Source organism: Boleophthalmus pectinirostris, unplaced genomic scaffold (genome assembly GCF_026225935.1).
Source record: "Boleophthalmus pectinirostris isolate CB_2022bp ecotype Guang Dong unplaced genomic scaffold, ASM2622593v1 HiC_scaffold_23, whole genome shotgun sequence".
Lineage (NCBI taxonomy): Eukaryota > Metazoa > Chordata > Actinopteri > Gobiiformes > Gobiidae > Boleophthalmus > Boleophthalmus pectinirostris.
Window position 1 is genome coordinate 26,230,924 of NW_026571207.1, and position 26,212 is coordinate 26,257,135.

Consider the following 26,212-nt stretch of genomic DNA (forward strand, 5'->3'; position numbering starts at 1 on the left):
GAACTAGTACACATTTTCCACATGGTAGGCCATTTGTGATGACAAATGAGAGGCGAAATTAAGTTTAAAAACCATAACAACGAGAAGAAACATTTAGAGAAAAACCGGAGGGGGCTACAGCTGGGGGAACAGGAGCTTCCTGTAGCTATAGTAACGGCTGTAACGCTGGTCCAATCACCACGGTAATGTCTGGTTGCTAGGGAGAGATTCCGGAAGAGAGAGATGGAAGGCGGCGACGCGGCTCCCATGGCGACGGCGCAGGGGATGGATGACAGGGATTACAGCTCGGCTCCACTCGGCGGTGTCACTGTCCCGTGGGAATGTTACACAGTTAGCCTCCGTGTCTTTAAATTCAACTGAGAAAGAGAGAGAGAGAAGAGAGGAAAGGTCGGGGAGGTGTTTTATGTGAGAGACAACCAGACTTAACTACAGCGTGTGACTGGGAGTTTTACAGTATGGAATCTGGGTGAATGATTTGGAAAACATAAATGTCTCTGTAATCCCTTTGTCGTCCAAGTATGATCCATAGAAAAGAAAAAAATCCGTTCTCTTTGTAATTCCAGTTTTTTCCGATTAGATTTGCAATTTATGTTTAAACAATAGCATTCTGTTCACAGCATACATTTTAAACTCATCAAGAAGAGTTTACAAAAGCAAATACGAAGTGGCAAATACAAGTCTGCATTTGTAAAGGTCTAAACTACATGGTTAGCAGTTTTTATGCAGATGTTGTTGATGAAATTGTCGTACTTCAAAAACTGCACACTTTGAGATTTGCTAACTGCGACCTTTGAAGTTCCTATATTGATTTAGTTTGATTAATATTCCAGACCTATGGAAACAAAATAAAGGCATTCCAATAATTCACATCATTCGTATTTCACCATTTTTATTTATAAATTTGTTTTATTAAGCAAAGAGGAAATCAGATTCTAGCCCATTACTGATATTTGTCATTAAAAAAGTATATTGATGTGTGTAAATACATTGAATAACAAAAGTACTAACAGTAATACACAGAAATAGTACTTTACATTCTGTATTTTGGTTTAAATATGGAGGAGCTGGAAGAACAGAATTATGTGGTAGAATTCTTGTTTAAAGGTGCACTGTGTAACTTTTCTGATGGAGGGTCCGCTATTTGCTTATTTGCATATTTGCGTATTCCTTTGCCTAGAATGTTCCACAGTATGACCTCAAACATATCTTCCTTGCATTTGTTCAATTACAGGTGTTTTATAGTTCAAAAATATCTGTAAAACACCAATTCTTATCATGTGCAGGCTTGCTTCTCCATAGGCCTGTCCCATAACCTGTCTCCATTGTGATTACCACGTTTATTTCCATACTGTGAAATAATCAAGGCAAAACCATAATATCTCCATGGAGGCAAGCAAGTGGCAGACCCTTTACCAGGAGAGTTTACACAATGCACCTTCAAAATGTGAAAAAAACAAACAAAAAAAAAAAAAACAAACCTTCTTTCAGCAGAAACAAACAATACATTTTATGATTGGCTTTTCAAGAAACTACTGCATTCTCATCATGATTATAACCCCATGTGACAAAGACTACATTCAGACTGCAGGGCTTAATGCTCAATTCAGATTTTTTGTGAAATAAGATTTTTTTTGCGAGGTTGTTCACATTTCCAATTAAATGCGACTTATATGTGATCTCCAGTGTGAACATTAAACGGCCCGAAAGTGTCCCGCATGCGCACTGGAAGACACGATGACGTCAACCTCAGTGAGTGTGCTCTGTGTTTACGGAAGTGGTCCAAAAATGGACGCGAGAATTGAGCACCTGGTGATTTTAAAGTTTCTCTTACTTACAGAACATGAACAGCTTACTTGTTTTAAGGAGGAGATTGAGAAGGAGAAGGATGAGGTTTTGGGCTGTGGCGTTTTGTGGGACAGTTGCAGCAATGTCCGCTGAAAGGAACGTGTGGATGTGGAGACGTAGCTAAGAGTGGTGAGTGGCGATGTGCTTCGCTTCAGTGACATTAACAATTTTCGCCTACTTCAGCGCAGAATAGTGATGTTTGTGGCTTGTTGATCATGTGTAGGTCGGACGAATGCGCTTTGGCCGTTCAGACTGAAGTCGCATGTCAAAAGATCGGATATGTATCGGTTTCAGGACCACATATCCTAGTGACCTGGGTCGCATTTGAAAAAATCGGATCTGTGTCGTTCAGACTGTCATTAAAAGATCATATACAGGTCACATAGGGGCCAAAAAATCAGATTTGGGTCACTTCAGGCTGCAGTCTGAACGTAGCCAAAGACTCTCCATCCAGCAAGCAAATCCAAGTTCCACTGTGGTTTAATATTTAAAGGCCCTACATCACACAAAATTGGCTCTTGTGAGCTTTTAAACCATGTTACAATGATGTTACCTCAACAAAAACATACCTGAAGTTGTGTTTTGTTTCATTCACACATGTTTGAGAATTTTTTTATTATTAGTCTGTCTACATCTCCTAAGATCAAAATGCTCTGTTCCAGTTTGTGATATCATAAAGTAGTAGTTTTAGTAGTTAGTTAACCTTTAGTTCAGTAGAGATTGGCAATTCCAGAACTGAAATTACCCAATATTTCGAGTAAAGTGTATGAACTTTAAAATTACAGTTGAGCACTTCCTGCTTTAAAATTACCATATGACATCACAAGGTGGAACAGAACGTTTTCAGTTTGAGAGAAGAACTCAGCCTAAATATGCAGGGTTTGTGTGTTAAACGTGTGAATGAAACAAAACACAACTCCCGGTTTGTTTTTAATGAGGAAACAGCATTACAGTATAACATAGATCAGAAAAAAGTTATAAAATGGGCACTATAAATGATCATTAAGTCTGTATTATAACCCATTTAAACCCACTACATTTACATATTTTCTGCGATGCTGTCCATAGCTCTGTGCACACCTCCGGAGGGTTAAGAGCTGTGGGTCTGAGCAGGTCGGCTGGTAGAACACACTCCACTGGGCCGCCATCTGTCTCTACGGCAACCACTGCCAGGAGCCAAGGGGGCGCTGTCACTTCTGTGTATTTGTGCTATAGCCTGAAGCAGCACACTTATGTCCAACCAAAAGGGGAAAAATCAGTGGTGGTAAAAGTACTGCATTTTGTTACTTCAGTAAAAGAACAGATATCAGAGCAAAAATATATATACTCAAGTAAAAGTAAAGATATCACATGAGGCCAGTTCAAAAATGTAATGCAGTAGAGAGTGCAGATACATGCTCTCAAATGTAGTCAAATATGCTTAAAGACAGTACTACTTTTATTTTATTACCTTCCACCACTGAAAAAAAATATTCCTAGGCTTGTCACAAATTACTATATCAACAAATTGTTTAATAAATGCTTGACTGAACTGTAGTTTCTTTTGATTAGTGGGGAACTTTTTGTAATTTTCTACACTAAGTAAGATTTGATGAAGGTTTACAAAGCGTGTGTTCACTTGTTATTATTTGGTATTGATTTGAGCCCAGTTTAGTCCTGATATAGACTTAGTTTGGTAGTGTTCATAGATACATTTACAGGTATAAAGAAGTTGACTAAGGGGGTGTGATTGCATTTGGCTCCAGTCAAATGAAACTTATGATGCTAGCGGTTATAGGGGCGAATTTAGAGCTGATTTCCATATTAGGATTAAGAATGCATTCACCGACAAAAGAGCAAAATAAAAAACACCAGGACATAGAGAGTCTTTCAATGTAAAGTTAATTGGAAACAGAGTCGATGAAGCCAGAAGAGCCCACATGCTTACTTCCAATTTGTAACACAGCGGCTAGCCAGTTATGGCCATTTACTATATATACATGGTATCTATGGTTTTGTTCTAGTCTTTGTTTAGTCCTTGTTCAATTCGGGTTTAGTCCTAATGTAGTCCCAGTTTTGGTTTTGTCTATGTAAATATGAACCCTAAACAACTGTCATGGCTCATTCAAACTAACTACTGTTTCTTTCTGCTATATTTGTTGCCCCTCAAATTTTGTTCAAAGATGCACTGCGCAACTTTTCTGGTGGAGGGTCCGCTAATTACTTGTCTCCATGGATTTGTTATTGCTTTGCCTAGATATAATAATTCCTTCTGTGAATAGGGGCAACTTAGCCAGGCTGGTTCCACCTAGTGCCTCCACTCAATTTCATTTCTCTCGCGCAACTAGGTCAGGAATCGGAATACACTAGATGCTTTGCAAGAACCCTGGAAGTTGTAGACCGCGCACCGGAGCTGTGAAGTCATGATGTCAAACTCAAGCGCCTGTCTGGGTCCCTTTTGTGGAACAGTAAACAAAGCGGTCGAGATGGATGTAGATGAAGACGTACATTCTGTGTTGGCAACGATTCCCGAGATCAAGGATTTAAAGCCGGAACAAAGAGAATGTTTAATGAATTTTATCAAGGAGAAAGACGTTATTGCCCTTCTTCCTAAGGGATTTGGCGCATTACATATGTCACAGCCAAATAGCAGCGATTGGTTAAATAAAAATGTACCCGCCTACCGTCGAGCGAATGAGTCCTAATGCTGTGAGGTCAGATGAATCAGACTAGGGCGACTCCACAGATCTGAATTGTAAGGTAGCGTAGTGCTGTAACCTGCTTGTCTCTCTCATGAGGTTTATTCTACACTGTGGGAACAATAATATTTCCATGGAGAGAAGCAGGTGGCAGAGACTCTACTAGAAATGTTACGCAGTACGCCTTTAACACTATTGCGCATTAGGATATTGTTTTTATTATCCTGCGTTAGGGTTCTTGTGTGAGTGGCTTAATTTTGTTTCAGTTTCAGATAAGTTTTTACAGTAATATATCTTCAAAATATGATAGGCTTATTCTTCCCTTTCTCCTTTTGTTTTGCGCCTCTTTTGTTTTGCTTTCCATTCCTCTATTGCTTCTTTTCTTTGGTTTTCATTTGGGCTTCGTGTTTGTCTGACAGCCTCCTCTTGCTCCCGTGGATTTTGGCACAACTTGTGAAAACACATTATTTACCCTTGAAGCCTCTCCTCCTGTCACTGGCTCAGATCCGGGGGACGGTGGAGGGATGACTGAACTCTTACATCCTGGTCGCTCAGATGTACGAGTGAATTTTCTTCTTGTTGGTGACAGTTTTTCATAGATCTACTTTTTAGGAGCTGTCTTGGATCTCTTCTCTTACCTTGATTTTAGTTGCTTCTATAAAGGCAATAAAACACTGTTGCATATGACAGTTTAGACACATTTCACAAAAGCAGTTAGTTAGTTAACATAATTATATATATTTTTTTAATGTTTTGCTTTTTATATTTTGGTGAAGTTTATTAATACTTTGCAGCTGATGTCATCTACATTCCCTGGGGGTGTGACGCTAACTCAAAGCATTGCTCTGTTAGAAGATCTGATGCTCAAGTTAGACTTTAATCTGAGCTTTAATTTAACACAGTCTTGGTTGGCTTGGTTGGAACTACAACAGGTGAGCTGATTTGTGCTCTTAAACAAGTCTTAAACACATACAATTACTGCCACAATCTCATTATCTTTAGCCAACAGTTTTTCAATAAGTCAAAAATCATCTAAACAGGACCATGAACACTTGTAATGGTCACAGGCACAAGTATTGATTAAATCACTTTTGTATGTTTTCAGGATATTAAAAGATTTTTGGCAGTTTTTAATAATGTGTGCAATGTGTCACCATGGTAACTGCTGAACATGAACACCTCCAGCTTGATGTCACTGCAAAATATCAGTAATTTTACTTCATGGTTGGACGTGGACAGGTAATTCCATAACTGTTATCTAGTAAAACATAATATTAATTGGGACCAAAACATGTCTAAATTGTGTCCAATGAGGTTAATTTGGTCTTCCGATAATGTATGTTATCAGGTTCTTTTTTCAGGCCAAGAGTTTGTTTTCCGACTTCCTCAGGACAGTGTCCCAGGGGTGTGAGAGTAAAAAAGCCCCCTCGTCCCGGTTTATAGTCCCGTGGGCACATTTAAGTATTTCGATTGCCTCTTTAATCCAGCGATGGAGGACTGGACTGAAAAAAGACCCTAATTACATAAATTGTCTAAATTGTGCCCAAGTAGCCTACCAGTCTCTTTATTTAACACAAATCTACAAAATCCCCATAGAAGAAATGACCAGAAGTAGCCAGAGCACCATTGTGCACAAAGCAAAAAAGTTAAGACCTTTATTTTGTTAAATAAAGGTTTAAACAAAAGCAAACAAACAAAAAATAAATTGTTCTTGTATGTTGGATGGCATTTTTGATGTTGATGACAGGAAGAACTACTTAATTTTAGAATTCACTGCTACATCCTGCATTTTTGTACATTTCTTATAAACTTTTTTCCTGCAAACTGTTACTTAAAGGTTGTATGGAGGATTTTTTTTTTGTTTCAAGTTGTCATTGAAAGTTTAAAATACCATTACAGAGACGCAGCAGCTTTGTAATTATGATGACCAAAAAAAAAAAAAGAATGAAAATCTATCAACTGTGGATATAGTGAGGCCAGATAAGCATGAGCCAATAGAAAACAAGGCTACCTCTTTGTCTATTGGCTGTTAGGTCGTCAATCAAACTCCCTACGTGTGGGGATTACGTGGTTTATGCAGCAGTTCTTAGAGGCCTTTTCAAACTGTAGCTTCCTCACAATTCGCACAAAGTTTGTCGCGACGGCCGACAAGAATCCATGACCAGTTCACTGCAAAAGAAAGTCGGTTTTTGAGGTCGCTGAAAGAAGAAGAGAAGAGGAAAAGGATCGAAGACAAACTGAGGTGATTCTTGGAGATTTCTTCCAGCGATGGCAGTAATTCTGAACATGCACTGGATGTAAACAAACGTGATTTCTAGAGTAAAGAGGCGGGAGGAGATGTTTCTACTGAAAAAGGACGGTCGCTGTATTTCACTTCCCTTAAAAAATCCTCTATACAACCTTTAACTGGTATAAAACTACAATAAATATTTATCACAGGCACTATCCCTCAAAAATAAAATTAAATAAAATTAAATAAAACATGAAAACCTGTGCATTATCTATGAAATTATCTGATACTCTGGTAATTTTGCAGGTGTTGAAATTCAAGTTTGATATAAAGCTTTGATCTATGATTTGATATTAAAGTTAAAGAAGAGATGGTTGCTACTCCTAATTACCGTTGCATTCTAAAATACTGGTTTGGGTGAGTCATCATTTCACTGCAAGTAAAGATTTCACTGGAATTCCCACCCTAAGCTTGAAGTTGATTTTCACACGCCAATTGTAATATTTTCGTGACAGTAACACTTCCTGAACAGCCTTGACGAGCATTTGAAATTTCCGTAACGTTGACAACAGAATTAAAACAATGTAAAAATAAACCGTGCGTCTTATTCGGCAGAAGCCTTAATGACAACTGCATAATGAGGTTCAGAAAGAGGAGCAGGGGAGTGAGAGAGTGAGAGAGGGAGCGATGGAGGAGGGAGGGAGAGGGAGAAAGAGATAGGAAGAAAGGGTTGTGAGAGAGAAAAGTGATAGAAAAAGGGACAGGATGCAAAGGAAGGAGGGAGAGAGGGGTCTAGAGAGAGGGTCTGACAGAGAGAGGGAGAGAAGAAGAAGGGGGGTGAGTGAGTGAGAAAGAGGGGAGGGAGGGAGAGAGAGAGAGAGAGAGAGGGAGAAGAAGAAGAATATGGGATATGGGGTGAATGGGTGAGTGAATGAGAAGGGGGGGATGAGATAGAGAGAGGGAAAAAGAGAGGGAGCCAACACTTTAAGGCACATGTTTGACAGAGAGAGAGAGAGAGAGAGAGAGAGGAGAAGAAGAAGAAGAAGAAAAATATGGGGGTGAATGGGTGAGTGAATGAGACAGAGGAGGAGGGAGGAAGAAAGCGATAGAGAGAGGGAGAAAGAGAGAGAGCCAAAACTTTGAGGCACATGTTTGACAGAGAGAGAGACAGAGAGACAGAGAGAGAGAGAGAGAGAGAGAGAGAGAGAGAGAGGGATTACATGAGAGAAAGGGAGAAAAGTGATGGAGGCTGCAAACGAAGCCAGTACTTTAAGCCACAGGTTTGATAGAGAGAGGGAAGAAGAACGAGAGATGGGGTGAGTGAGTGAATGAGTGGGTGAGAGGGAGAGAGAGAGAGGGAGAAATGTTTGAGAGAAAGGGAGAAAAGAGATGGAGGGTGCTTTAAGACACAGGTTTGACAAAGAGAGAGAGAGATGGAAGAAGAACGAGACGAGATTGAATGGGTGAGTGAGAAAGAGGGAGAGAGAGGGAGGGAGGAGAGAGGGTGCAAAGGAAGCAAACACTTTGAGCCACAGGTTTGACAGAGAGAGAGAGAAGAAGAAGAACGAGACGCGGGTGAATGGGTGAGTGAGTGAGTGAGTGAGTAAGAGAGAGAAAGAGAGGGAACTAGGGAGAAGAGAGTGTTCAAAGGAAGCCAACACTTTGAGCCACAGGTCTGTCAGCGAGAGAGAGAAGGGAAGAAGAAGAATGAGACGGGGGTGAGTGAGTGAGTAAGTGAGAACAAGGAAGAGAGATGAATAAAGCAAGAGAGAAAGAGAGAGAGGCAGACGGAGAAAGAGGAATTGGTGGGGCTTTGGACTATTTTGGGGTTCCGGCCCGGTCTGACTTTGAGGAGAGAATTTTAATTGCGTTGGCTGCAGATAAATGGCCAATCCCCTGGACCCCTGTGGCCGTCTAATCAGAGCAGTTGTAATGACCACAGCTGCAAACACCAGCTCGTACACAGTCCTCTAATCACACACTTCTGATCTGTGCGCATGTCAGCTTCTGCCAAAAAACACACCAAGAAGTGAGAGCGGAAAGGAACATTTTAGATCTCTCATTAGAAATCATCAGCCCAGGAACATTTTTTAATGTGCAAAGTTTCTTTTAGTAGTCTAAAAACAACAAAGACTTATCTCAAATGGTTTATTAAGAATGATTCAGGCTTAGTAAGGAGTTTAGTTGTGGTGTTAATTAAGTGGTTCTATTTAAGAAATTTTTGTTCATTATAATTTACACTACGAGCCAAAAGTTTCATTCAGTGTTCTCTTGTATCTGAAGAAATGTAGAAAGTGGTAAACTACTTTCTACTTTTTACATTTGATATGCGTACAGAAGACTTTTATTTATTTATTTAACTTAAAATGTAGTTTTTCTACTTTCTACATTTTAGTAGCCTGATTCATCAGCTGGTTTTACTTCATTTTACTTTGTAGAATCCATCTGACCTCGCAGTGTTAGATTTCGTTCGCTCAATGATAGGCGGGTACTTTTTATCATTTAAGCAATTGCTGCTATTTGGTTGTGACGTATGTAATGCGCCGCTAATGGGGCTAACTGGTATATTAAGCGTTTTCCAAATCCTGTAGGAAGAAGGGCAATAACATCTTTCCCCTTGATAAAATTCACCAAACATTCTCTTTATTCTGGCTTTAAATCCTTGATCTTGGGAATCGTTGACAACACTGAATATATGGCTCTTCGCTGATTGGCTGGTGCCCGAACTTGCACTTCCGAGGGTTTTTTTGCGAACCGTCTATTGTATTTTGATTCCTGACCTAGTTGCTGGAGAGAAATGAAATTGAGCGGAGGCACTAGGTTTTAGATAAGTAAAGAAGCAATCAAACATACAAACAAGATATATGGAATTATTCAGTCATGAAAAAAAAGTTTAATAACTCTAAACTCTAACTAAATATTTTTTGACAAAGTAAAGTGAGTATTTGGTTATAAAAATATAAATATATCAACAACAAAAAAACTGTTAGTAATTATTTAACTTTTATTTCCTTTGCTGCATAATTTCATTCTATCTTACTTCATATATTAGATGTACAGTATATAAAATGTGGAAAGCAGTAAATGTATAGAAAAAAAAAAAAACATTGAATAAGAGTGTTTATTCTATTCTAAGCGCATTATTATAAAGTGTGAAGAAAGAGCACAGATTTGAGTGACATTTAAATCACATTTTTGTCATATATTTTTTATTTGCTTGGTAAATGCAATGGCAGACTGCACATTCCCATGGGTATTTTTTCCAGAAACTGATAAAACCTAAAAGTCTTCCAGGCCATAATGGGACAGTGGAGCAGAGTGGGCGGTTTTGTGTGCGGCCGCCTTCACCATGTGGGAGCTGTGGTTGTGACCAGAGTCTTTCTTGTGTGAGCCAATCCCAGCCCCACTGCGCTGGCAACTGCAACATGTGGTGGCACACTTTAAAGGTCTGCGTCTGAAATGAAAGACTTAAATGAGGAATATAGAATTTGCTGACATGGAGAATTTGAAGTTACTGAAACCATGGACCATTTAAAGGGTCCATATTATGCTATTTTCAGATCTATGTGATAATGTTGTTTCCTCATTAAAAACATACCTGGAGTTCTGTTTTGTTTCATTCACACGTTTAACACAACTTTAGGCTGAGTTCTTCTCTTAAACAGAAAACACTCCACCTTGTGATATCATGTAATAATACACATGCTCCACTGTGTTTTTAAACTCCATACACCTTCACTAGAATCATTTGGATGATTTCAGCCCTGGAACTGCCCATTTCTACTGAACTTAAGGCAAAAGGTATACTGTTAACTACCTGCTTCATAACATCACAAGGTGGAACAGAGCATTTTGAGATCTGAAGATGTAGACTGACTAATAATAAAGGGTTACTCAAACATGCATGATGGGAAAAAAAGCACAACTCCAGGTATGTTTTTGATTAGGTAACACTATAACATTTCTTTTTTTTTGTGTAATATCGGACCTTTAAAGTCAGATTTCCATATTTTGCTCTGATTTTGACTTGACGCAAACTTTAATGATCTGCAAGGGAAATTATTTGCACCTATATGTGTGAAGTATTTACAAGATTAATCAAAATCGAATCAAAAGCTCAATTTAAATGGAACGCAATTAGCAAATCTCAAAGGCTGCAATATTTGAAGTATCATCATTTCCACCACAAACAACAAAATACTCTGTCTTATTCTGCGTAGAAGCTGCCAGCCCTTGTAGTTTAGGTCTGTAAACAGAAATCGCAATTCCTCTCTGAAAAATTACAGCTGTATTTTCTTCCCAAATCTTTCAGCCCATACTGTGAACATTTGCAACCAAATGGAGAGTCAGAATTGAGATGGCCGTGCATCATTTGTACTGTATCCGTCAGTCAAATGACAAAAGCCAAACACCACCAGCTTCAACGCATTATTGTGTCTGGGTTGTTTCCATGGAAGGTTTACGTCGCCTATGGCAACTGTGCAGGGGGGGGCGGTCTTTGTGGCGACACCAGCCAATCAGCCGGTCAGAAGTAAACAATGCGATTGGCTCAAACAGGTATACTAGGCTGCTTTGACCATCCAATCCGACTTGAGGTCCTCTAGCCATTCAGTTGTGATTGGATGAGGCGTCTCTATTCTAATGAAGTGCATTAGGCTAATTGAGCTGAATCCAGTTATGCCAAAATCAATGTGAGTGCAAATTGAAATGGCATTTAGGGCAGACAAAGGACTGCAAAATTACGAAACATGATATCCCCCTAGTCAACAGTGAGAATGAATCCATATTTAAATTGTCATAGCGGTACATTTTTCCATGGTCAAATGCTTATTAAATGTGGAAACGGTAGAAATGCTGGCTCCTTTTTTCCATGCGGGCGTAGGATAGCCTGTTATTTTGGGTGAGACTCGGAAAGCAGACCCTGACCATTGTGGAAAAGTGGTACATGGCACATTCACAGACATAAGCTATTTTTCACCCACATTTAAATTATTTATTCAAACCTATCCATCATGTCCTTCTCACTGAATCTCTGCCTTCCATTTTGTGTGCCCTTTTTGCCCCAATGCCAATGCCCCGCCTCTCTAACAAATCTGCTTTATCTTCATATCTCGCCATACATGCTGCTCCATCCTAACCCCCTATGTTTGCACATGGCCACGTCCCTTCACATTTGGATTTATACCCCCTCTCCTCCTCACGTGGGAGTAGAGACTGTTTTGTTTCTAAGTGAGGGCCCATTGATCTTTTATTACACTGTTAAGTCAATATGCTGCACTCATAAACAGCTGGAGATTAAATGAGCTCCTTTGAAGGGTTTATGTGCAGGCTTGTGGTGTGAGAGAGAGCAGTGCTACCACCAGGCTTCTGTGTTTCTAAGGAGGCCAATTTAGTGATAAGAATCCAATTTATGGTTTAAAATCAAGATACAATAAATATTTAACATTCATCCAGATTTGAGGAAGATTAAAACAAGAACTAGAGACAGCACAGGCCGATATTTTGTTTGGGTTTGTTTGGGTCAACCAGCTGCCTAAGAATATGCATAAAGTTTCTGTAAATTCAAGAAGTTTTTGCATTAAAGGGTCCATATTATGCTATTATTTTTTTAAAATCTATGTTATAATATTGTTTAATCATCAAAAATATACCTGGAGTTGTGTTTTTTTTCATCCACACATGTTAAATGCACAAATCCTGCATATTTAGGCTGAGTTTAACCTGAGTTTCAAACAGAAAACACCCTGTTCCTCCTTGTGATGTCATGTGATAAAACAGGAAGTGCTCCACTATATTTTTTAAATACAACATACAACTTCTGTAGAATCATCTGGATAATTTCAGCCCTGGAATTACCTATTACGGCCCCGGCTCAAAAGACCGCAACAAATGAGGGGGAACAAGAGCGACATTTTAACCAGTGAACGGGCATTTATTATAAAAAACATGAATAGTGCATGGCCCCGGCGGTGTGTCGGGGCAGCAGCGTGGCAGGCCCGGAGGATGGGGGGTGAAGCAGGAGGAGAAGAGGGAAGGGTCTGCCCGTACGTGGGTTAAAAACGTCGCCGTTGTCGTGTCCTCCCTCAGTTGTTCTTTTGAGCCAGGGCTGTAACACCTATCTCTACTGAACAAAAGGTAGAAAGAAAGAAAGAAAACTACCACTTCATGACATCACAAGGTAGACCAGAGCATTTTGAGCTTTGGAGATGTAGACACACTAGTAATACAGGATTACTCAAACATGTGTGAATGAAACAAAACACAACTCCAGCCATATTTTTTTATTAGTTGATCTCTACAAACTGCTAAACCCAAAGAATCCCATGCATTTCAGAACTTGGAGCGATCTTTTTTGCAGTACACTATAAATATTTCCAGCCTGTGAAATTGGCTAATTGTGTTTATTTGAGGTTCACATGCAGTTTTTATGGGATTACTTTAGTTTTGCCCCACCTAGCTGTAGTTGATATGCAAGCCACACATCGCCCCCAGCTGTAGCCCTAGTATGCAGTTTGGCCAGTTAGAGCATTATATTACGACAAATAGAAAGCTGTCTGTAACTGTAAGTCTATCTATTCTCATCTACACACTGGCGCCGTTCACTTTTGTTCACCATCGTCACTTTCACCTGATACTGTAGAAGGCACTATGAGTTTGGAGGAGATCCTGTTTCTATGTGTTATTCCCTCTGCCGTCTGGGAATTGGCTTCAGACAAAATATAACAAATGTGGGACAGCTGTTTTTGTGCATTTCTTACAAAACCATAGTTAATTAACCCAGTGCAGATTCTTCATGAATTCATTACAGAAACACAAATTATCTGTGGATGACACAGCTTGTTTTGACACAATAACTGGTATCTAATTATATTTCTGTATCTGCCAGACTTTTTGTAGTGAAATTGTTGGGAATTAAAGCACATAGTAGGTTGCCTCATTATAGCAAGCATCTTTATGTACAAAATTGGACTGCTTAAATTTTTTTTTGTCTGCTTGTCTCCATGGAAATGTTATTGCTTGATCTAGAATGTTCCACAGTATAGATTAAAGGGACAGTTCGGAGATTTGGACATACAGCCTCATTTCCTAGTTAGCCAGAGTATTGGAGACGTGTGGAGACATGCCTTTTTTAAATATTCCATCCAGTCCTTGTATTTGCAGAGGTCGCTGGTGCTAGGCTAGTGCATGTCAATGGCCATAGTTAGCCTGCCACTAAAAACAGTCTTACCCACTCCAGAAAACACCCGAAGCAAATTTATTATTACGCCAGACTGTTGATGTAAATGTGTATGTCAATAGAAAAATGTTAGAAGTAAAACCAACCTTGCATTTGAAGAATTTATGTCTGAGCAGCAGCAGTGAGTTGTACTTCCTGATAGAAAGTTTGGCAGCAGACTGATATATGAGAAAATAGTCCCTTAACATGCGACGATTCATGCGATGCAAGGTTAGTTTTATTTCAATCATTAGTCTATCAACACAGACATTTACATCGATAATCTAGCATAATAATAGATTTGTTTCGGGTGCTTTGTGGAGTGAGTAAGACTATTTTTAGTGGCAGGCTAACTATGGCCATTGACATGTGCTAGCCTAGCACCAGCGACCTCTACGAATACAAGAACTGGATGGAATATTTTTAAAAGTGTCTCCACACGTCTCGAACAATCTGGTTCACTAGGAAATGAGGTCCTATGTCCAAAACTCCAAACTGTCCCTTTAAACCTATCTATCACGATGGAGACAAGCAGGTTACAGTAGAATTTGTGTATTTTAGAGCAATAGAAACACCTGTAATGAATAAATGCTAGATGGATATGTTTAATGTCATACCATGGAACACTCCAGGGAAAGCAATAATAACTTCATGGAGCCAAGTAAGGACCCTCCATAATAACTTTACAAGTACATGAGGACTTATGAATGTCAATATGCACAACATATATAGAAAATAATTAATGTAAATTAGTGCAGGCTTGGTTAATATGACAAGCCTTCATATTGATTGATAACAATTTTTTATTAGATTTTGTCTTGTTTTGTGTGCTCCACATGTTTTTACAGTTAAAAAACCCAAACTGATCACTGACGATTACATATGACTGAATCTCGATCTTGATAAAATTCAATTATTTGCACGGTCTTAAATGAATGCTTTATTTATGCAGTAAAATTTGTTTTATTTTAATTTCAATTTTTGTGATTTTTAGCTCCTACCAAACTCAAGTCAGATCTGTTTTAGCTTTGCCCACATCTGACCCTCATTAGCAGCCTGTCTGTTAGGTCACAACATGCTCAGTAGCCCAGACAAAAAGTGTCAACTGCTCTTGTTAGTAAACCACACGGGGAGGAGGAAACTAGAGCCCTGCAGCCACGCCGGGCCACTGAGCTGTGAAAACGCCTTTATAATATTACATCCCCCTCTCACTCTCTCACATAGCCTGAAGACTGAATAGGCACGATGCATTTAGACTCACAAATTGGTATTTAATGGGTCTGTAGTGGATGGTCTGATCCTGGTGACTTGCGCTTGGTTGTTTTGTCTCTGTCTCCACGTTGTTTTGCACAAAATGAGTTTTCCACTGATTATGTCATTATTTTCCCATCAGTGCAAATTGGCTCACCACTGTACGGAGCTGAATGCCTCGCAGCCATATGTGAAGAAGACACCCTCTCCGCAAACCTTTCAAATAGGAAACAATTTAAAAGAGTTTAAGAAATGCTATTGTCTCATACAGTTAAAATGGCCCAACAAAACAGGTTTTCATGGACACTGAGAACGCACTGCTCCTTTTATGTCTTTACATTTAATTGACCATTGTCTTTCTTGGCTGAATCTCTGTTGTTGAGGAAAAAGTCCAGTAGGTTTGGCAGGTTCATTTTGCCTTCTATATTCTCCATTATAGGTAGAACAGCATCACCTTTTTGGATGTTCCCATACTACCTCTAAATAAATACCTCTAAGTAAATGCATTATATTAAAGGTCCTATATTACGGAAAAATACACTTTATACGCTTTAAGTCATGTTAAAATTTTGTTATCTTTTCAAAAACATACTTGGAGTTATGTTTTGTTTCATTCACACATGTTTGAGTAATCCTGCATTATTACTCTGTCTACATCTCCAACAATCACAATGCTCTGTTCCACCTTGTGATGTCTGATACTGGTAGTGTTCAAGTAAACAGTTACGTTTTTCCCTATATTCAGTAGAGAGTGGAAATTCCAGGGCTGAAATCATCCAAATCATTTTTATTTGAGAGAACTCAGCCTAAATATGCAGGGTTTGTGTGATAAACATGTGTGAATGAAACAAAACACAACTCTAGGTATGTTTGTGGTGAGAAAATTATAACGTAGATCAGAAAATAATATAATATGGGCCCTTTAAAGGCTTGCAACTGTAAATGGACAGTCACTAGTAATAACTTTTGGATATTTTAATAATTTTTGAATATTTGGATAATGATTATTTCAATGCTCTCAACTACATCTTGAAATGTCCTTTAATAAGGTTCAAGTATCACTCAAAAATTGAATCAACATTCAAATGAAACCACATATTGCAAATAACCTTTTTTTGTTAACCTTATATTATTGCCTTTTTTTTTTTTTTTTTTTTATGCATATTTCCAAAATGTTTAATTTTAAGATTACAAGATACACCTTTTTCATCATATCTTTATACCTCCTGTCTGTATTTACATGTTGTTACACATATCAAACAGTGCCTCACCTCTCTCCCCTGTGTGTCCACAGTGTGTAACTGCGACCTGGCGCGCTCTGGGTTCTTCCAGAAGAAAGGTGAATACATCTGCACGGCGGACTACCAGCGTCTGTACGGGACACGCTGTGACCGCTGTGACTCCTTCATCACCGGAGAGGTCGTGTCTGCTCTGGGACGGACCTACCACCCCAAGTGCTTCGTCTGTAGTGTGTGCAGGTAAACGCCACAACATACAGCAGCTATTACAAGACACACAATTACTGTGAAGAAGACAATACCATAATAATATTCTAACCTTTAAACAATCTCTGAACCAAGGAATATAACACTTGAAACACTTGTTGAAGTTGATCGTTTGAAAGGGAAAAATAGTGGTTCATGTTGCCTTGTTACATAATTATGAGCCTTGCATTCCAGCCTTGTCCGAGTTTCATTCAGAGCAAACTTTGTTTTTTCTCACCTCTGATAAACAGTATTGTTCTTCACCTGCTGATTTGGTAAAAGTCAGTTGTTTTTAGACAGATTCATATTTTCATTCCGTAAACTTATATTGACTTTTGTGTAGAATCACTCAGTTATCCAGGTAAAATCCATGACAAAAGGAGAAATTCAATTTGCCAACTGGACAGAAGTATTTGGTCGAATACGTTCCGCAGTTCATCCAAGCTGCTTCTTCAGTTCTGGTCAAAAATGCTGGTGGATACTTCCTTATATCTGCCTGCAGGGAGAAGCTAACTACAATGAAACTACTCTGAAACTAACACACCTGCTTGTTTACAGTTTCTGTTAGTTAGCTAGGCCTACTGAACTTGCACTGAGTGTGGGGTCATATTAGCATAATCATTCAGGGCCATAAGAGGTGCTTTTACATCTCTGGGCCTGATCTGACTATTCCCTATTGCTTTCTTTGGTTGTTTTGATTTAGGTTTGAGGATGGAGTTGTAAATAGGAAATAGATGGTGTCTGAATCCTCCATTTCTGTTCAAAAATGGATTGACTTTCCGAACAAAAATAGCTTCTTTAACTCCCCTCTCAAATCAGTTCTTTTTTCCAGCTAAGATCTGAACCTCACTGTCCTTTAAGGAGTGGCCCGAGGCTTTTAGGTGGAGATGAACGGCAGATTGACATCCACTATTGCTCCCTCGTCTGTGTTGGTACATCCTCTGTGATTGTTTTGTTTGTGACTCTGTGTTTTGTCCTTTGGGTGGACCAGCTTCTGTCTTAAAGTATTTGTAGGTTTGAAACTTTATTGATCCACAAGGAAAATTATTTGAACCCAGTAGCTCATACATCACAATATATTATAATAAGAAAGAGCAAGAGCCTGGTGTCAAATAAGGCAGAAGTATAAGAAAAATAAATATGGATTATGGTATGAATGTAGTCCTTGTATCTCTCACTGTATTGTAGCAAGTCATGTACAGTTTACATGTAATTAGTACAAGTGCCCTTTTCAAGCATATCACAATACAGGGGAATATTGAGAACAAGGAATTCATTGTGAATGTGAATGAAAGAAAATCTTGTTTTGTATTTATCTGTTGTGAGTCATGGCTCTGCCTCATGACCACACAACTCTGCTCAAACTGACGCAATAACTTAGAAATAAAAAATAAAAAAACACTCCCCAGCAGCTCGTCACTTTGTACTCACATAAAATAGCGAGCATACCTGGCTGACTCCTGTGCGCATTATAATATAATTCCACTCACAGCGTTGTCACCTGATTACTTATCGTTGTGTTTGTTGTATGCAGAGAGCAGAGAGGAGTTTCATGCTGTTAGACAGAGGAAAACTAGGTCATCTCTCCTCTGACCTCCACAAGCTCATGTTAAGATTTATCTCAACTAACAAAACTCCCTCAGTGAACCCACATTCTATTTTTCCACTTGTAAACACTTATTTTTCTCTCTTCTTTATTTTAAGTCATTTTTAGTGAATGAATACAATATTTTTACACACTGTTTAATGGGGTTGTCAAAAAAAATCATACCAAGATATCAGTTGAGTCGATATCCTGTTTGGACATATCAAATGATGTTTAATAATCATAGTTGCCCAGAAAGTCTTTGAATTTGTATTTACATAACATATTTGGATCAGTTTTTTTCTTGTTTTATATGTCTTTTAAGGATATAAATGCTGTTTCTGCACAGGTACCGTTTAATATTGGGTATCAACAAATAATTAAGGACATTTTATCGGAATCAGTATCTCCTGGATTGTTGCATCCTTAATATTAACTGATGATAAAATTAGTATTGAAACGACATAATCTTTTTAACAAGTATCAATACTGAAAAAAAAAAGCATAGATACAGAAAACAATTTAACGTTCCTGAATCTCAATCTTGATCAGACCCCATGGTAATGTGAAAGTACTGTTCATTGTTTTTTTTTTGTTTTTTTACCACTGAGATAATGTAATGCATATAAAGTCCTTTCCTTAGTATTAAAATCTTTCTCACTCCAGATGAGACTAGCTTTTCCTGCTGATGTTTCCAAAATGAGATGTGATCAAAGAGGTGTTGAAAGAGGGGGCTAAGCTTGGGCTAAAAATAACTTTACTCAAGACTTGCTAGGTATCCAAAATGTATAAAATATTTAAACAAAGATTTTAAGATCAGAGTATGGCTGACGAGGCAGAGTAATGCCAAGGTCAAGCAGAAAGGATCTACTGAGTACTTCAACTTCAACCTGTACCCAAGTTTTTTTTCATATATTTCAGAAATAATTGTTTTGTCCCAGTACAGATGTATAGTATAAACAGCTCTTGAGGTTTAAATAAGTCAGCTGAATACTGTCTGCATCTAATTATAAAGAGTTTCATTGTCTGAGAATCCGGAAGTGCCCTGTTAGCATGTTAGTTGTTGCAAAACCAGTCTGAAAGTTGGGAAAAGTGCTTATAAACTCATCACTGTGAATAATTGCGCACAACGTAAGTGAGCAATAACTTTGGACCACTGCAAATTGTTTCCAATGAACTAGTTGTGTTTTTTGTGCTTTTGAGACAGTAAATATCAGGTACAGTGCGTTTAAGGCTGCACATTGTAAAAGCATTACAAATTTAGTTGAGGAAAAGACTCCACTAACTGCTTTCCTTGGTAGTCAGCACATTGCATAATTGTGTATGCGGTGCAGTTAAATTGGGGCTATTTAATTTGAAAACACTGTGAAGTTTCAAAAGAACAGTGAGACATTTTCTCTTGAAACAACCAAACTTTTCTTAGACAAGTATCCAGCTCAAGTAAATGTTTTGTCTTAACACAGCTGGTTTAGTCTCATTCTTTTGGAGAGCTTGACGATTGAAAACAGCCACTTTCATTGAGGAAACAGTTAAATTTAGCACGGAGCCAAGCAGAGCACACACCAATGTAAACTGTTAGATGTAAATTGTTTAACTTTTCTGGTCTGTCTGTGGTTTTGTCTGAGCAGAAGTCTAGTTTTCTCTCTCTCAGTTCGATATTTTCACGATACGCATCTCACGGTATGATATTTATTGCTGTGTTTTGTGGAGGCTAACAAATACGCTACTTTTTCCTCTTAAAATGCCTTGACAAGACTTAATCCAAAGAACTAAGATTTAAAAATGCTTATAACAGTTATTTTTTCATGTAGTCTGCACTGAAACGAATCGAAAGGATCATGGTCTATGTAGTTCCCCCTTTTTTACATACCTAATGATATTACAGCAAACAATATCTTATTTTAACTGATGTGAGGTGAGATTAGAATGAGTGTTGAATAATACAGATTTAGTTTGGAGGCTTAACTATATTACTGCTGTTGCCAGACTTGTATTTTTGTAATACTTTGACAGATTTGGTTACACTTTCTTGTCTTGCTCAATATCAGCAGAACTAATGAACCCAATTGAACAAGGCTAAAAGTGTTTAAATGGCAAACCAAAATGCATGTGCAAATAGTTTCATTTTAAAACTGACAATGTTCTTTCTGAATAGTGTTTTATGGCCCAGTGTCTAAAAACAGGCATTTGGTGAAATAAGTAAGTGCTTAAAGGCCCTATATTACACAAACTGTCCTGGTAGACTCTTGTGAGCTTTAAGCCATGTTAGGATGTTGCTGCCTCATCAGAAACATACGCAAAGTGGTGTTTTGTTTCATTCACACATGTTTGAGTAAACCTGCATTATTAGTCTGTTCCACCTTGTGATGTCACGAAGCGGTAGTTTTCAAGTTAACAGCTATCTTTTACCTATTGTTCAGTAAACATTGGCAAATCCAGGTCTGAAATCATCCAGATGATTCTAGTCAAGGTGTATGGAGTTTACAAACACGGTTGAGCACTTCCTGTATTACCACATGACATCAAAATGTAGAACAATGTTTTCTTTTTCAGAGAAGAACTCAGCTTAAATATGCAGGATTTATGACTTAAGCATGTGTGAATGAAACAAAACAAAATTCCAGGTATGTTACTGATGAGGAAAATTATAACACAGATCAGAAAATAGCATAATATGCACCCTTTAAGTGAATGTGCTTGAGCTATGTTACTAATAGCAGTTGACAAGGCAAGGGTATGTATGCTCTTATGATCTTTAGTTGTTGTGATAGATACTAACTAAGTGGGAAAAAAAATGTCAGAGAGATGATTTCTGCTATTTTTTTTTACTTCACATGTGTTGTTCCAAAGGCAAATCCTCTCCTAGGCCTTTTCTGTTATATTTAAAGGTTCATGAGGTCATGTTTTTGGTTGGGGGTCTGTCACCTCCTTGTTTCTATGGATATATCATTGCTTTGCTGGAATGTTCCACAGTATGACATTAAACACCTCTAACTTACATTTATTAAATTACAGTTGGTTTTATAAATCAAAAATACCTAGGAGTACAGGCATTCTGACTGTGAGCTGGGTGGCCACTCCACAGATCTGACCTTTAACTTGGTCTGGTCCGGTCTCCATGAAAATTGAATGGTTTAATGCCATACTGTGAAGCATTCCAGACACAGCAATAACATTTCCAGGGAGAAAAGCATTTGACAGACCCACCACCCAAAAAGTTACACCTTTAATTTTGGAATAAAGGCAATAAATGTCATTCAAACTCCACAAATGGTAAGAAAATGATTAAAATAGAAAGGATTCGTACCTCCATAGTCTGAACAAAATGTATGGGGAAACACTGGTTAAAATATTTTCTGAATATGATTAGAAGAATTCAACATCTACATATTATTTTTGTGAATATTGCCCACCACTAGTCTAACTCTTTATACCTGCCTGTTTCATATCTGTGTGTCCATAGATAAAGTGCCTTCTTGCTTGTGCTGACTGTGAGCTCGGCTGGAGACCGGAGACTCCCTCTGGGTCTGGCCTCTGTCTGCAGGAGGCGATGGGGGAGGAAAAGGATTATTGCAGTCTATGTCTTTTAAACAGCCTTCTCTAAGCCTTTTAGCTCACACTCTCCACCGCTGTAAAGAAATCAATGTGTCTCCCTTTAAACAGAGAGTTTAAGTACTGTGTGATCAGCTTCATTTCATGGATGTGTGTTTAGCTGTCCAGGTCAGTTTGTGTTTTGTCTGGCTAAAACTTTTATAATTTTTTTTGTTTTTTTGTTAGCTAGTTAAATTTAGATTAAACATTTCATAAATCAGAAGACAGAGTATATGAACTCTTAATCTTTGTCAAAAAGTTTAAAGGTTCTATATTACTTTACTTTCCGATCTATGTTATAATGTTGTTCCCTCATCAAACACATACCTAGAGTTTTGTTTCATTCACACATGTTTAACACACAAAACCTGCATATTTAAGATGAGTTCTTCTTTCAAACAGAAAATACTCTGTTCCACCTTATGATGTCATGTGGTAATACAGAACGTGCTCCACTGTGTTTTTAAACTCCATACAGCTTCACTAGAATCAGTTGGATGATTTCAGCCCTGGAATTGCCAATCTCTGCTAAACAAAAGGCAAAAGGAGCTGTTAACTTGAAAACTATTACTTCGTGACTTCACAAGGTGGAGCTGTGTAATTTGAGCTTTGGAGATGTAGACAGACTAATAATAAAGGGTTACTCCAACATGTGTGACAAACATTATGACATGGCTTAAAGGTCACAAGAATCCATTTTGTGTAATATAGAATCTTTAAAGGCCACAAACAGAAATAATACAATTCATATCAAGTATTTCATAACATATTCTCAGTTTGAACCAGGTTTTCTATTGTATCTTTAAAGAGGACATATTATGCTGAGCTGTTTTAGATGTTTTGTTTTGTTCATTGTAAATGGCAACATTTATTTAAAACTAAATAATAGAAACACAATCCCTGACCTGGCATTCCATTGTTGCAAGCAAGTTTTCTATTTATTTATATTTTTATTTTTATTTTTTTTAATGGCTTTGCAATATTTTTTAACATTTGTGTAGGATCTGGAGTCTGAATTTCAAATAAGCACAACTCAAATCACTCCAATTACAACTCTGAATAGTTATAATATGGCTAAATCATAAAAGTAAAATGTGCATAATTATATTTTTAACATTGCATTGATTGGATCATTTCCTTTCTGGATATTTCTTGGTTCTCTAAGTGCTTTAACCCTGACTCTGCTATAAATGTAGAGGAACAGAATAGTTAAAGATTTTGCAGAAAAGTGCAGTTAAAAGTCAGGCCGATCTCACTGTGAAGATGAGACTAAAAGTTAGCATCAGTATGCACTGTGCACACTGCTCTGCCTCACTAATAAGTTTCTTTCTCAGGGCTGGAGCCAGCTTTTCTTTCAGAAGTCTTTGGCAACGTTGTGTTATGGACTCTTTAATCACAGGAGCAGTCCCTGTTCTATTAAGACATCTTCTCTGTTTAAATATGAATCCTTAGGTTCACTGAGCATGTCGGGAATCGTTTGTCGGCGTGATCAGAGCTCGTTCTCTTACCTCATCATGAAACCAGAGTGAATGTACAAAGAAATGTAATCTAAACACAAGTCCTGCAGGTGCTGGCTCACTGCCTAGATCTCAATTAAAGCCGAGGAACACTTTATTTACTGGAGGTTGCCGCCATCCACTCACAATATATTACTATGTTTTATGGCACAAAATTGATTACTATATCAATATGAAAATAAATTTACTGCCTAATAATATTATGAATGCTGAATTTTAAAAATAAAGGAATTCCATCACTCTAATCCTGTTTTCATCCTGTATACACCAGTTTGTAAAAGGAATCTAAACATTCCTTAAACATAACCTTGCAACATCAATGAGTAGTATTGACAGTAGGGATCAGTTTTCTAGCTGTCTGTTTTATGAGCTAGCAACTGGATGGATGGATGTGTCATGACATAATTACCAAGCGTAATCGTGTCATGACACTTTGAATGTTTCTTTTGAATGTATTGTTTTGTGTGTGTGTGTGTGTGTGTAGAACCCAGTGTCATTGCTGTATTTAAAAATCAGAAAACAAATGCATTTTCATTGTTTGTTTTGCTAATTACCTAATCTCTCTTCTCTCCACAGTAAGCCCTTTCCCATTGGAGACAGAGTGACGTTCAGTGGGAAGGACTGTGTGTGCCAGCAGTGCTCCGTCAGACTCGTCAAACCAAACGAACCCATCAAGATCCATGGGCCCAGTCGTAAGTCCACACATGATTTTACTCTTCACTTTGTCCCATAATGCACTGATGCTGGTGTGATGTGTACATTAGACCTGGTAAAACATACCAGGTCTTTTGTTTCATTCATGCATTTTGAGCTTTGGAGATGTAGACAGATTAATAAAGGATTACTCAAACATGTGAAGCAAAACACAACTCCCGATATGTTTTTGATGAGGTAACAACATTATAACTTGGATTAAAGCTCACAAGAGTCAATTTTGCGCAATTTAGGACCTTTAAATTCACTCCTATATGTTCCTAATAGACACGCATTGGTGTCAGAAAATCCGTGACTTCACTGTGTCCAAATATGGAAAAGGTCATCCCACCATTTGTTTCTATTTTCACGACATTTGGCTTAACTTAACCTTTTCTGACCTCGTCCTCTGTCACCAGGGACCCCTCCGCACCTCTCCTTTCAGCAAAGACCAACAGTTTTCCTGCACTTGAAATCCGCAGCGTAGTCCGTCTTATTCTGCTGTCCACACACATCCTGAGTGACATTTAGCAGTGATTGATAGGACTTTGTCAATAGTCTTTAGCCAGGAACTCAATGCAGTTTCTCAAATGACTCAACATTAGTCATTGCTGTTTTGCCTTAAAAGCTCTCAGCAATAAAAATCTTGCTTTGGTCCTGACATTAAACTCTTAACCTGTGGATCGTAACTTGATTAAATGTGAGACTTGATAAATGTCAGTTTTTCACCTCATTGCCACATGACTTCATACATCAGGATTATTGATTAGGCCTCAGTCAAACATATAGATCTCAATCCAGATTTGTTGCAGTCATTTATTTAATTTGGTTTTACAGTTGGATGCTGAAATAGAATTAATTAAAATGGAAAATCTGCCAAAAGGCAGTAGACGTTGGGCAGGAGCCAGTTGCAATGCTGAGATGCGAATCAGCAACTATTTAATCTGGAAAGACTGTGGTGGGAAAGTGTATTTCATTAGAAGTATTGACAATTATCCTGAAAAAATGAATCAGTGGTTGCAATAGTACTAGTTATAGTAATTAGTAATTAGTAATTAGTTGTAGTTAAGTATTTGTACTGCTAACTAGATGCAGTTATGGTCATTGCAGTAGTGATGGAAGCAGTGTATAGCTACATACATTCACCACTTTAACCTTTTTACTCTAACATCACTTAAAATTGTAGGACTTTCTCCACTCTTGTGTACAGCACCGTATACTCATACTGTTATAGTGTATAATATCAGAAGTGGTAGTAGCAGCAGCAGCAGCAGCAGCAGTAGTAGTTGGTAGTAATGGTGGCAGTTATGATTAAAGCAATGTGTACTGTTTACATTCACTACTTACTTATTCCTCACTCATTGATACCTTGCAATGACATCACGCTAGGGGTATTCTACATTTATGTGTTTGGCAATTCACAAGTTAAGTGTTCACAAGTTACCATGGAGACGCAATGCACACATTAGCAAACACTGCCAAATAAGTTTTAAGATTGTCTGAAAACTCAAAAACACATTTTCAGGAGCCTGTAATCAATACAAGCTTTCATCATCCTGTTTATGTGATTGATTTTCAACAAAAAAGTGAGAAAGGGACTTGTTTAAAATCGCAAATCATTTTGTGTCATATTTGTATCAAAATCATATTTTTTGTTGTTGTCAGATTGTATTAAAATAGAGCTCAGATTAAAGTCTAACAAAGCCTTAGACAGAACAGAGCCTACAGTTAGCATCACACCCCCAAGCAATGTCGATGACTGAAAAGGATCAATACACTAGTGAACATGTTCTATTCTATATAAAGTATATTTATAACTACAATATTGCTTGGAATTGTCACCCTGCCTCCATTCCTGTCTACAGCACCAACTGCACTTCATATAGACGAGCTGTATTTGATCAAAGAGAACATGCAGTAAAAGTGGCGTTGTTATATTTTGTGGGTGCACTGTGTCCCTTCTCATACGAGCAGTGACAAACAGGAGCCCAGGGAGCAGTTGGATTTTATGCCTCTGAATGGAGCCAGTCTGCAGAGGGCAGTTATGGGTCGGCTCGGAGCTCTGACGCGGTTTAACTAATGATACAGCATCCATCACACTGAGCGGACGGGCTCTGATTTG

At 38.2% G+C, this 26,212-nt stretch overlaps 1 protein-coding gene across 1 annotated transcript in view; it reads left to right on the forward strand.

Annotated features, from left to right (window-relative positions):
- The window catches only part of ablim3 (actin binding LIM protein family, member 3), a 78,611-nt gene that overhangs the window by 20,647 nt on the left and 31,752 nt on the right, over window positions 1–26,212 (forward strand). The window contains exons 3-4 of the mRNA XM_055158850.1: window positions 16,515–16,698; window positions 23,974–24,089. Coding sequence (XP_055014825.1) covers window positions 16,515–16,698; window positions 23,974–24,089 — 300 coding nt within the window. The remainder of the gene's footprint in view (window positions 1–16,514; window positions 16,699–23,973; window positions 24,090–26,212) is intronic.